Source organism: Sinocyclocheilus grahami, unplaced genomic scaffold (genome assembly GCF_001515645.1).
Source record: "Sinocyclocheilus grahami isolate Dianchi unplaced genomic scaffold, SAMN03320097.WGS_v1.1 scaffold535.1, whole genome shotgun sequence".
NCBI classification, from domain to species: Eukaryota; Metazoa; Chordata; class Actinopteri; order Cypriniformes; family Cyprinidae; genus Sinocyclocheilus; species Sinocyclocheilus grahami.
The window spans coordinates 1,027,467-1,041,188 of record NW_015505714.1 but is presented as its reverse complement, the minus strand read 5'-3'; the positions used below and the strand labels follow the sequence as shown (position 1 = coordinate 1,041,188).

The 13,722-nt window shown below is 36.8% G+C and overlaps 1 protein-coding gene across 2 annotated transcripts in view; it reads right to left on the bottom strand.

Moving 5' to 3' along the window:
- Positions 1-2,520: 2,520 nt before the first annotated feature.
- The window catches only part of LOC107555488 (collagen type IV alpha-3-binding protein-like), a 26,699-nt gene continuing 15,497 nt past the window's right edge, over positions 2,521-13,722 (bottom strand). For both annotated transcript variants that reach the window (XM_016238307.1, XM_016238308.1), the window contains 11 exons: positions 9,645-9,737; positions 9,467-9,553; positions 8,158-8,247; positions 7,792-7,869; positions 7,608-7,703; positions 4,914-5,046; positions 4,676-4,746; positions 4,464-4,592; positions 4,165-4,294; positions 3,239-3,376; positions 2,521-3,146 (listed from right to left, as the gene is read on the bottom strand). In XM_016238307.1, coding sequence (XP_016093793.1) covers positions 3,249-3,376; positions 4,165-4,294; positions 4,464-4,592; positions 4,676-4,746; positions 4,914-5,046; positions 7,608-7,703; positions 7,792-7,869; positions 8,158-8,247; positions 9,467-9,553; positions 9,645-9,737 — 1,035 coding nt within the window. In that variant the 3' untranslated portion in view covers positions 2,521-3,146; positions 3,239-3,248. The remainder of the gene's footprint in view (positions 3,147-3,238; positions 3,377-4,164; positions 4,295-4,463; positions 4,593-4,675; positions 4,747-4,913; positions 5,047-7,607; positions 7,704-7,791; positions 7,870-8,157; positions 8,248-9,466; positions 9,554-9,644; positions 9,738-13,722) is intronic.

Here is a 13,722-nt window from a genome sequence, read left to right as displayed (position 1 = left end):
CGTGTTAGAACGAGCCGTTTTAGGTAGGCGTGGTTGACTCTTAACTTTTATAAAGAATATCTCTTTGGATTTGAGACTTTAGTCTTTGCAACTTTACAGATCTTCTTTATGCACCAAGAGCTTGTAACACTCCAAAGAGAAAGGAAAAATTGAAATCGCATCATATGATCCCTTTAAAACTAGTCCTGCCAAATATTAGCTCCGATATCTAACATCCTCAATCATAAAATTATTTAAACAACTTTCAAATAGTTCAAGTAATACAGGTTTTGAACAAAAAAAGTTTTATAAAATGATAAACATGGCCTTTTAATTGGTTAAGGAAAGGAATGAGTCAATATTCTAGATTATGATTTTTGGAATTCACATTAGCTTCTTTTCAATCAACCGATTACCAAATAACAATCTCCAGAGTTGAATGAATCAACATGAGCAGTAAATTTGAGTTTGCAGGGTACGTTGCCATTGTGAGAGTTCCTACTTCTTTTCAGGTGTTGCCAAAAATTTAGCTGAACTCTACAGAAAAAACAAAAAGATTACTTCGTGATTAGCCTTACTGAGAACCAAAAAAGGCACCAAATGAATCATTGAATCAAACGAATCATGTAGCTGAACTATAAAGGAATTTAACGATTCAAAATCTTGATTCTCCTCTAGCACAAGCTAAAAAATAGTTCAGTACTAAAAAAAAAGCGCAGCTGTTAGGTTTTGAGGTTATCTGTGTGCTTGAGACCACCTGAGGGTTGGGAGTTCTTTTGAGTTCTCCTGAGGGCTGAGGCAACGTCATTATAGGCTCTTGCCTCACCAGAGTGTCGCCCTGCATCACATCTCACCAGGACACTAATGGCTGATTGGCTTAAACTCAGCAAGGCCCTTGACAGACCTGCAGGGATGAAACGGGTTTTACACACACACACACGAGTTAATCTCGGTGCGCTAACTGTGTTACTCCTCCCCTCATGCTTATCTTGAATAAGTAACCCAGTCTCATGCACATGATCAGCCCATGGGTTTGTCAGTCACCAGCGCTCAGCGTGATTGGAAACGTTCCAACCCTGTTGTACACAGTACAGTGAGTTCATAGGATGAGATACTGTAGGTTTATTGCATTGTACAGCAAGATATTCCTCCTGTATATACCTCAACAACACAGAAAAGAATCCTTAAGTGAGATTAACAAACTACAGGCAAGAACATTAAATGAAAAAGTGATTTTTTTTCATAAAATGTGGTTCCATTAATAAATTGGTAATACTACATACATTTAGAAAGAAGTCATTTACAAAACTTTTCTTTCCGAAAAGCTTTCAACATTTGTAGATCTCAAAATAAAACCAGAAAGTTCAGAAAGCTTCTTGTTCTTGCTGTCATGAGCAAAGAGTTTCACACCATTTAACTAAATAAAAGTGCTCGAAGCAGAACTGCAGCAGCAAATCTGTAGTGGCAGCCAGGCAAGTAATGCAATGAATTCATAACTTGCACCTTACACACATCAAATTAGGCATTCTGAACTCAAGTATTAGTATGGAAAGACTATAATGGGGATTATTAAACAAAAAAATAAGATTGTTTAGTGCAAACTGTTACAAAAAATATATTGAACATATTATGATGCATACTCAAATGAATGGTGGTGTCTTACATGTGCATTTCATTTCTTATCTAAGAAATCATGACCTCGAGGCCTTTTTTTAAAAGGATAGTTCACTCAAAAATAAAACGCATTTACTTTAGTTGTTCCAAACCTGAATGACTTTCAAAAGAGCACAAAAAATATTTTAAAGAATGTTGGTAGCCAAGCAGATTTGGTTACCATTGACATCCACTGTATGGAGAAAAACATTTTCTCAAAATAGTTTCTTTTGTGTTCTACAGAAGTCAGTCAGTCATACAGGTTTGAAACAACATGAGGATGAGGAAAAATTGTCATTTTGCATGAACTACCCTTTAAGACTATTGATAGTGCTTAATTTATTAACTGCTCCATATAGTGAATTAGACCCCAAAAAGTGACAAAAAAACCCCCTGTAAAATTCTATTACAATTCCCTTTCTTTCATATGCATAGATGGCACAACTGCAGTAATTCTACATCAGGGGTGTCCAACCCTACTCCTGGAGAGCTACCGTCCTGCAGACTTTAGTTCCAACCCTGCTCCAGCACACCTGTCTGTAATTATCAAGCAACCCTGAACACCTTGATTAGTTGGTTCAGGTGTGTTTGATTGGGGTTAGAGCTGAAATCTGCAGGATGGTAGCTCTCCAGGAGCAGGGTTGGACACCCCTGTTCTACATAAATCGTGTAGATGGAAGCCCAACAGGTAGTGATGAACCAATTCTTTAAGAAGTGGAATGACATTGTTGAAACTGCCATTTAAGGGTCCCAAAAAGTCGCAAATAAAGTGAAACAACTTTAAAACAAGAAAAAAATGAAAAGAAAAGAAATACAAGACAAAAAAACGAAAGGCAATTTTGGTCATCACCAACTTTTCACGTCTACCAAAATACCCTCTCTACTTTGATTATTGTCTTATACAAGCACTTCCCAATAAATGTACACTTTGCCTAAAGCCACATTAATGAATTACAATAATCAAGATGTATAATGCCTTCATATGTAAATAATCTTAAACATTTAGATACCAACTGTACAAAAGATCTGAAGTTCCTGACATCCTATTGATCATCGGGGCTAGAAAAGGGTCTTCCTAAAACAAATGGCCAGTGAGAAAGCTCACGTACAGCTGAGAAGATGTTGGGATTAGATCACGGTATCAAGTTTACAGCATATATGTATATCTCATCAAGGCCATAGTCCTCAAACTCTGACCAAATATTTACAAAAATGTAAATTACTTTAATAAAACCTGAGCCGCAGCTCATTTACGGAAAAACAAGTAAAGCCTTCTGAAGATGAACAGGCTGTGTTGGTTATTCTAGTGTGTTTGCACTCTTCAAAAGGTGCTTTTACAGACTTTGTACCATTTTTGGTGTTGGTGTAGCACCTGTATGGATACGGCTTTAAAAGGTTTCAGAAGAGTGTCAAGAGCACTTGGGCAGAGCAGCTCTCTCTGATGGTAGAGCATTGTGAATAAGGCGTTTCTTCATTTGAGTCAGAAAGCAAACTGGGAATGCAGATTAAACAACCTGGAGAAAGAGAAGACCAGATTTTGAATAAATGTACAATGCGATGTGATTTATAGGTGGGAAACAGGCGCTTTTTTAAAGGTGCAAGTTACCTGGTGTTGTTCAGAAGAGAATAGCCTCACCGCTGGTCTTCTCTTGAACATATGAGGTGAAGCGTTTAAGGAACTTGGGGTATTCTCTCTTGGCTACGGCTCGCAAGACTGATGCAGGAGCCCAACCTCCAGGATTTACTTAAGGATTACATGAACACAGCATTAATGCGACATTTTATATCATGTATACAAAAAATAAATATTGCAATCCAAACTGATGAATTTTTTTTCATTTTTAAACAGCCCATTCCCCCAAAATGTATATATCTGGAAACTGAAAATGTATAATAACAATTTATAATAAAATATTGACAGTCATGGTTTGTTGATGTACCTACTGTCTGACGCTAACAAAAAGTGCTCCAGTGCCAAACAGTTGCTATAGTTACCGCTTCAGAATCTCATCATTCAGAATTTATGAGGTCTTTTTTGTCAAGTACAAACTAACATTTAATGTAACTTTTGCGGTCACGGAGACATTTGAAATATAAAACGTATAGCTTTAATTTTTGTAAAAATACACTACTGTTCAAAAGTTTCTAAACATTTTCTAAAATGCTGATTTGCTGCTCAAGAAACATTTCTTAGTTTTATCAATGTTGAACACAGTTTTGCTGCTTAGTATTTTTGTGGATGTCATACATTTTTTTCAGGATTCTTTGATGAATAGAATGTTCAAACAGCAGGAATGGCATTTATTTGAAACATAAATCTTTTGTAACATTATAAAGTCTTAAATCTTTTCGGTCACTTTTGATCAATTCAATTCCTCGTTGCTGAATACAAGTACTAATTAGTTTCAGAAACACAAATCTTACTGAGACCAAACTTTGCATGTGCTTTAAGAACCCCATCCAACCTTTAGTTCGAATTTTTTGGGGGGTTTGAAACTTTAAATAGGAGGGTCAAACACCCCCAACACTTACCATTGGCTACATATGTGATTTTACAGAGGATGTTGTCTCTGGTGATCTCTTTGTCTCCCTCTGGTGGGCTGATTAGTGTTTGACAGATCATGGCTACATTGATTTTGGCACGAATGCATCTAGCAGAAGGCTGGATAAAAACAAACAAACAAAAAACCCTGTAAGACAGCTTTCTGATGCACAGCTTACTGTATACTGCTAATGTTGAATAATATGCTTTTACATGCTTCTAGGTTTCCAATAACCTGCGTTTATGATATCAAATTGCACGAAGAGGCAACTTTTAATGAGATACTAACTGGATAGCCGTCATGATCCACTGAAAAGTTGCACACCAGCCAGGTGTCTGGATCATTCTCATTAGTGGAGAGAATTTTTCGGATGACTGATACGTAAAGCACTTCTCTCTGGGAAGCAGGCCACACCCTCTGCAACAGAGAAGTGAGGAAAAAAACCTGAGATCTAAAGATTTCAGAAACAACCACCCATGATGCAATAGTGAATGTTATACCTTATGTGTCTGATGAATGATGACCGCTTTATCTGAGAGTGTCTCAACCACTTGAAAGCTTTCAACAGTTGCTATAAATAAACAAGTTGTTTTTACATATTTTTCCATGACAGCATTTTCTTAAGTTTTCTATTTTCTCCTCTTGAATCATAGACAAGCATTTTTTTTTAAACGTACATTCTCAAAATATAACATTAGAAAATCAAAAAGGCAAAACGATGTACCAAGGTGAACATACTTTCCCAGTCGTTCCGAAAAGCTGTGTCCCAAAAGTAGTGGCAGACCTCGTGACCTGTGACCCGTCTGACAGCATGCGTAGCTTTGAGAGGATCCAGAACGATGCCGTTCTCCTCCACTTCTCTCCTGTACACCTGCAAAAACAATTGTTCTAACATATTCATTTCATTCGGAGTTTTAATAATGAAAGAACTATAAATAGACCAAACAGTGGTTTGAATGACAGCAACCTCTAGGGGAAAGAGAGCAATATCACTTGGAAAGGGTTCAATGGGATAATTCACTGAAAAAATGCAAATATCCCAAACTATAACCGGAGGAAGATTTAGACTGGTGTCAAGGTTCTTTTGCATTTTCTTCCGTTTTGTGACTGAACCAGAAACTACCCAGGACAAACAAATATAAATATTTATATTTATTAGGTATGCACCGATACCCCTTTTTCCAGTACTCGCCCGATACCGATACTTTTATTTTTGGTACTTGCCGATACGGAGTACTGATACCGATATTTTTATTGCATTTGTACATTTTTTTAATATTGGGTACAGAAACCAAAAGGGTATGTATAATGTTAGTTGGTTAACTTCATTTATCAAATAGATACAGTCAAACCAAAATGTATTCAGACACCTTCATCATTTCTCACATCATCACAGTTTATTCGCTATAGTTTAGAAAATGGTAATTAAATATGACAAGAACTCGGAGTTAAACTGTGTCAGAACAAATTCATCTTGATAATGCTAGATAATTTTGATAGAAAGGTATGTAATAGATTACAATCAACCAAAAATTAGACAGCTGTTAGTATGACAATATTTACACAACTATCAATACTTTGTCGGGCAGCCCTTAGCCTCAATGACAGCCTGTAGTCTCCTGGGCATGCTGTCACCCAGCTTCATGCAAACCTCAACTTCAGTTTTTTCCCCAGACTCTGTCTGAATAATTTTTGGACCCAAATCTGTATAAGTTTTACTGGTAGTCCACTGTATGAAGAATTTTTGGGTATGATTTGTCACAGTTTACTTTATTTTGCTATCCTCACTTACATAAATGAACTATAGTATACTGCACCCACTAGTAAAAAATATAAAAAAAATTATATCTGCTCTCTGAATAATTTTTGGTTTGACTGTATATCCTTCGGTTATTTTCACACTTAATTATGCCCATTAAAATGTATTTTACAAGTTTTTGTTACTTTCACTGTTCATTGTTTTGCTCTGTGGTACATCATCTTTAATTTAATAGCATTAGAGCTGCTCCATTGCAGCGGCTTAGTACTGTAATCACGCGCTTTGCTGTAATAATGTAGGGAACCACTCGTTATAAATCTCCTAACTGTGATATTTTCAGAAATAGAAGTCGCGTTTTTTCACCTGAAACGTGCTGCGATTTATATTCCAAAGCCACTCATATAATGCAGAAACACTCAAGCAAGCAAAACACGCGCAACGCATGCAGGTATTTGTACTGATGCAGAATAGTACAGCTTAGCGCATTTCACACAGGCTGCTAGATTCACTTTCGCCAGAAAGTCGTGTATGCCTAAGGTTGAAAAGAAATAATGTTTATAGTGAATGCCCCTATGAATGGTTTTATTTTTACGATTTCGTTTTAATCCAAATGATGCATGTGCCAAGTGAGTGAACATCAAAGATCACACTCTTTCTCTCTCTCTCTATCTTTCTCTCGCTCTCCCTACCGTTAAGTAACTTGGGCATTGTTTTACTTACTTGTTTTTGACATATCCGACCGAACTACAAACTTTCCAGTGATGTCTGTGAGAAAGATATATTCACTCGACAAGCTTGCGCATCTGCGCCACCGCACGCTCAATCCACTCAGCGTGCTTTGTTTATCAGCTCGCGCACATCAACTATACAGGCGTTAATACGGAATGTTTAACATTATATTCATTGCATACATATACTTCGTAGTAGACATCCTTAACTCTTTTGTGCTGTCTGTGTTTCTTTGTTTGAATATGGCGCTTAACACATGCTGTGTGGTATCGAGGCATTTTAACAAGTACAGGAGACCAGTATCGGGCCGATATATATATATATATATATATATATATATATATATATATAGTGGGGAAAAAAAGTATTTAGTCAGCCACAAACACACACACATATACAAGTGGTGTGCAGTGGTGTTCTGAAATGATGTGGCAAAGTTTTTTTATTTTTTATTAATACATTTTAAAATGGTATTTATTCCTGTGATGGCAAAGCTGAATTTTCAGCAGCCATTACTCCAGTCTTCAGTGTCCGAGTAATGGCTGCTGAAAATTCAGCTTTGCCATCACAGGAATAAATATCTTTTTAAAATATAAATGTTAGGATAAAAAAAAAAAAAAATGCTATTTTGAATTGTAATACAATTCCAAAATATTACTGTTTTGACAGTATTTAAAAAAATAAATACATTTGCAGCACATAAGAGACTATGCTTTCAAAAACATACAAAAAAAATGACCCCAAATTTTTGATTGGTAATGCATATAGATAAATATAAATGTAGATATGTACTTACAGGGAATTAAACCACAAAAGATAAAATATAGAGCCTCAATTATCTTTTTATATTTGTTTTACTCGGAGCTGTTTCTATGGAATCCTGTTTCCATTTCAAAGTGTTAAATAAAAAAAATTTAAAAATACTGCCTTCATCTACATCTCACCTTCATATCCCCTTCTTCAACAACCAGCTGCCAGTTAGCATCTCCACCCACATCCTGCAAAGAGTAATTCATGTGGCTCTGCACCATCTCCTCAACCTGTGAACAAAACAAGTGTGAGGTGTTGTACACTAGAATAATCATATGCCTGCAGTCCATCCACACTAGTGTAGTGTCATAAATCTACCTGAGCACTGAACCTGTGCACGTCATCGGAGGCACTTATGAGGTCAACGGAGGATAAGGAGGAAGTTTGACTGCGAGGCTGAACCAAAGAGCCAGAGGGGAACAGGTCAAGGGAAAGAGAAGAAAATAAAAATCTCATAACCCAGAGAATACACAGCAGACTGCCACTGCAGATCACACTTCAGCAGGAGGGACTGGAAGAACAAAGGCTGTTTCACAAATGTAAACGCTCCAAAGATTTCACAGAGCAGATCCACCATCAGCAATGACAGAATTGCATAATCAGTCACGAAGCAGCAAATGTGCTTTGACACTGAGTGTGTAGGAGTTTGTGCTTGTGCGGGTGAGTCAGAGTGGTCTGACTTACCTTAGTCAAGTATTTCTGAGTGCTGATGGAGGAACAGGTGTCTGGTGTGAGGGAGATCTGTCGAGATGCCCTGCTCCTTTCTGCCTGGGACTGCAAAACAAGACAGTAGCATTTCTGTATGGACATAGGCATAAAATACAAGTGAATTAGCTGGAAATATGCTGTGGATATAGTTCTTGACTAGTGTATTGGCTGTTGGATCCCAATGAACAATGAGCTCTGGGTCATGCATTATATTTCAGTCATTTGTTACTCCACAAAAGTGGGGCCTACATTCATTATCAGCTTTGGTTCAAAATAGTAGTCAGCTTATACAATCAACAAGGTTGAAATTTGCCCTTTTTATCATTGGCAGATAACATACTGATTTTAAATTCAACCCAGACTTTAAAAAGTACCTAAATTAGCACCACATCAACCGCTAATAATGTTCAGTTTATGTTCTTTTCCGTTTAGTTATGTTGTCTGCACTTTAAATGCCCAAGCTTTTTAAAGTCAGGTGGATTCGGATTGACTATCAATGTTTTTTATCATCACCTTGAGAAAAAAAAAAAAAAGTTCTGAAAGTGATTTAAAGGTATCGCTTCTCTTGGTTGTTATTGTTATAGCTGTGGTGTGAACCTCGCTATTAATAAATAGCGAATAATAATAAAACAGTATAGTCATAGTTCTCATCATAGTCAGTGTAAACTGGCCTTTATTGTGGTGGTAAAAAAAAAAAAAAAAAAAAACAACAACGCCCAATCTGACTCAATTAAACTAACTAACTGACTTAAAATGACTAAAGCTCAAATTTTAATGTGCTGTTTTAATGTAAAATAGATTTTTGTTATGAACCAAAAACTTTGTAACAAAAAGGCATGTCGTAAAGTTTAGCAAATTGGCTAAATTTGTTTAGAGGACCTTGAAGGTGACAACCGCAACAGTGCCATATTTCAATGTGTCAGAGCATGTTTGCTAACCACTAAGCCACTCTGACCGCTTTGGTTTCCCCAGTTTTTCCACATAACTGCAAGCACAAACATAATCCCTCTCTCTCTCTCTCTCTATATATATATATATATATATATATATATATATATATATATATATATATATACACTCACTTCAACAGTCGTGATGATGCAATCAAACAGTCCATTTCATGGAAACGGAGCCAAATGGAATGGCTGCTCAGTGTATAGCAAATCCAAATCACGTGCCAGAGAGCCAATACTTCAAAGCAGATGCCTTACAAATACAAACGCGTAAAACATTCAGCTTTGCAAAAGTGTTAATTTATTTGAAATAATAATGGCTGAATCATTACTTGCTCTTCGATCTGGTCATGTTTATCCAACGCAGCTTCCACAGCATCAAAGAACTCCTCTTCATTGATCAGACTGTTTGGTCCTTCCTGCACAGAGAGAACATCTCAGTTTGGAATGGAGGGTGTGTGTTGAACCAAAGATGGACAGGCCAGTGTGAATTATAGGCTGTCGACGCACTTCATAGTCAGGTCCTCCATAATGAGGCTTCTTCTTCAGCTCTGTCAATGCAGCTTTGTAGGCATCTTCTGCCCGTTTTCTCCTTTCGATTTCCTTATGAATGATAGAAGAATGTTACTCATAGTTTTACTATATCCGAAATACATCACAATGCACTCAAGAAAATATTAAATGGCTCATAACAATATCTAATTAATAAATAACTTTTATAATAAATATTTTTCCCCCCACACTCTTAATTTTATTTCTTTATTAAATGATAAAGTTTTCTGGTATTTGGAAATGAATAATAGCATATTTTCCTTATCACCTCACTGTGACTAAGTGGACCAAGTTTCTCATCACCCAACAAAAATTTTCTTGAGGATGGTATGATTTAAAAAAAAATGTATACTCACCAAGGCTGCATTTATTTGATTTATTTTGATTATTAAAAATATAAAGTATTAAAAACACTAATACCGTTAGATAATATTAATAACTGATTTCTATTTTAATATATTTTTTATGTAATATATATTTTAAAAGCTGAATTTTCAGCAGCCATTACTCCAGTTTTTAGCATCACACGATCCTTCAGAAATCATTTGAATATCAAATTCTATACACCTTTTAGACTGAGAAAGACGTTTTGAATTCTGCAACTTGCTAGTTGCTGAACAAAAGCAAGTTTACGAACAAAGCAAGTTTACAAACAAATCTAAGAAATACCGGTTTAGGATCCAAATAGAGAATCCGGAGCAAAACAAACATGACATGACATGACACAGGAGCTCTGACAGCTCCACTATGCTTCAGCTTAAGCAAACACACCCATTTCAATTGTTTATCTCACTACAGATGCCATTGTGTTTTGCCTCTTTGAAAGGTCATTCATCTAACAAAGGGTGGAGCCCATATCACCCACTCTCTAAACTTGCTTGAAGAGAAAACTAGCTTGAATAACTTTCAGAAAGCCAACCTTCAAATCACTCAAACTTTCTTTAAATAACTCCGCTGAACCAGAATCTTCAGCCACATTAAACCTTCCCTGAAAAGCGGTTTCTCAGTTGGTTGATTGAGAAGCTTTGGGTGTTGTAGACGAGTAATTGGTGCATAATTTTCTTGCATTATAAGTTAGATCGGTTCTGGAACTGACAGGTGTGGTTTAGCTTAAAGCACTGAAACACCGCTCTCTGTCTGCAAGAAAAGACAATTACTGACAACACCCCCCCGGCTTATACGACAGGTGATAACGACTGTCAAAAAGTGGTAATGTGACTCCACTAAAGCAGCACAATTAAACGGCAATGGCAGAGCTCAAGTGAAAATTCAAACACATACATTTACATAGCACATATGCATGACAAAAACATGTCAAGACTCAATTTGACATTTAAAAAAGGAAGCAGCAGCAAATAACCAGTGAACTGAACAAAAGCATGTCAAACCTACAGAGTAGAAGCTGCTGTGCGTACAGAGAGGAATCCAGTTTTCATTAGCACTCTGAAGAGACCCGGCCACCCAGCTCTGCCACGGCTTCAATGCTGAAGCACTGTACACTGTAGTCATCCTCTACAATCCAGCTGCTAACATCACAACACACAGTTCTAGAACTATAGTTTGAAGAAAGCTTTATTCTGCTCAAAGGTCCATCTAGTCCCGTTGAATGACTGTAAACACTGTAAAATCACACCCGTCCAGATTCTCTGCGGCGGCTGGGATTCAAGAAGCTGCTTCCTGGCTCATGATATACCAGGGGCTGGACTTGAGATGGAAAAACTGGTCGGGCAAGTGCAAGCATAAGCTTTACACTAAGACGCTAATGACGTGTGGCTTTGAAGATGTGCTCCCACATAAAGTGGAGTGGAATGTGAGGAATGCAAGGCTTCTGGAGACTACAGTAGATGCACTTTTGTTTTAATGGATGCATCTCTGTGACTCATCTAATAATTAAGGTGTTATGTGGGAAGTGTATGAGTATGTAGATAGTGCCCAGATTAAGCTTGTGAAAAAATTGCAGAGCTGCTTGATGCTGAATACTTTATTTGCATCGAAACGCACTCAGTAGATTCAATACTGCAGAAAAGTGTTCGATAGTCCCAAAACTAGCAATATTTCCTGTAAAATTGGAATGGGGTAGTAAAAGATAATTCTGTAATCATTTACTAATTCTAATGTTGTTCCAAACCCGGTTGACTTTTTCTTCTATATATGACAAAAGGAGATATTCTAAAGAATGTTCACGCTGTTCTTTTTCATAATGGACTAAATTGAGGTCTGTTACTTATACAAAGCTAAGGTAAGGCTTCAGAGGACTTGAAATATAATGTATTGACATCTTTTATGATGACTTTTTGGAACTTGACCATCTGTGGTTTATTTTTTTTTGTTTGTTTTTAAACACCGCAGTAATGAAAAACAACAATTGACAACCTACTCACATCAACATAATTATACATAAATATTTAATTCAAGTTTATTTGTTATTTGATACAATCGCTGCAAAGCAACTTTACAGAAAATTACGTTTCTACAATATATTTAGTAGTAGCTTATCAGTGATGAAAATATTTTATTTTTAATGAAAAACAACAATTGACAACCTACTCACATCAACAATTATACATAAATATATAATATATTTCTTTTTTTTAATAATTTTTTTTTTTTATTATTGATGGAGAAACATTTTTAAAAACATCCATTAGAGCAGTCCAGCGCTCCCCTACCCATTATTCAGGTACCTCACCGCCCCCATCAAATAAAAATTCACAGACTATTGAAGTTGATTATTATTTTGTGTTTATAATGAGGACTGGTATTATATTTATAGTATTAAAATGTATGGGGCCATTACTTTTTTTTTTTTTAAAGAAATTACTTTAATTCAAGGATCCATTAAATTGATGAAAAAAATAAAATTACAGTGAAATACATTTTTAAAATAGATTATTTAAAAATAAGTGCAATAACAGTTACTCACTTTAGAAAAAAAAAAGAAAAAAAAAACACGGGGGAAGTTGTGGCCTAATGGTCAGAGAGTCGGACTCGTAACCCAAAGCTTGCGGGTTCGAGTCTCGTACCGGCAGGGATTGTAGGTGGGGGGAGTGAATGCACAGCGCTCTCTCCCACCTTCAATACCATGACTGAGGTGCCCTTGAGCAAGGCACTGAACCCTCGACTGCTCCCCTGCCGCCGCAGCAAAAATGGCTGCCCACTGCTCCGGGTGTGTGTGTGTTCACTGCTGTGTGTGTGCACTTTGGATGGGTTAAAATGCAGAGCACTAATTCCAAGTATGGGTCACCATACTTGGCCACATGTCACGTCACTCACTCACTTATTTACAGAGTTTTTAAGCATGTTGGTGATTTTCATTGCGAAATATTTGGTGATGTATTTGCCCCAAATTTAAAAAGACTTGATAAAAATTCCTGTTTAGAATATATCCACAGGGGCATTTTTACAGAAGAGATTTTAGTTTGTTCTTCCGTTCCTGGCAGAGTGAGCAGAGTGGAGCGGTGTGTTTTTTGACTGGAGTGAGGAGTGGATTTTTTTGAAAGTCGGAGCGTCGTTGTTTTCAGTCACTCTGAGAGCGCTCCACTACTGCTCTATCACGAGCACAATTAATGCCAACAGCCCATAATATAACTGCATTTTATCAAGAATTCACGCATTAAACATCATTAGCTAGTTTGACAGATATGTGGATCACTCAAATCAGAAAGAAGGTGAGGGTTATAATGGGTATAATAAAATGTGTTTATGAGGTTTAAAGTAAAAAAAAAACAACACTATTTTCCACATACTGTACATTATTGTTTCTCCTCTATGCCCCGCCTTTTTGAAACGCGTAGATTTTTACAAAGCTCATCGGTCTGAAAAAGCGAGGTGTGCTGTGATTGGCCAGCTATCCAGTGCATTATGATTGGCCGAATTCCTCAAGCGTGAGACGGAAATGTTACGCCCCTCACATACTGTTGATGCCGTATCCGGCCGGAGCGACGAGACAAAAACATTAAAACCCATTACAAACGAGGCATTTGTTGCCTCCAGTGGGGACATAATTACTGATTATAATGACTTATACTATCTTTTT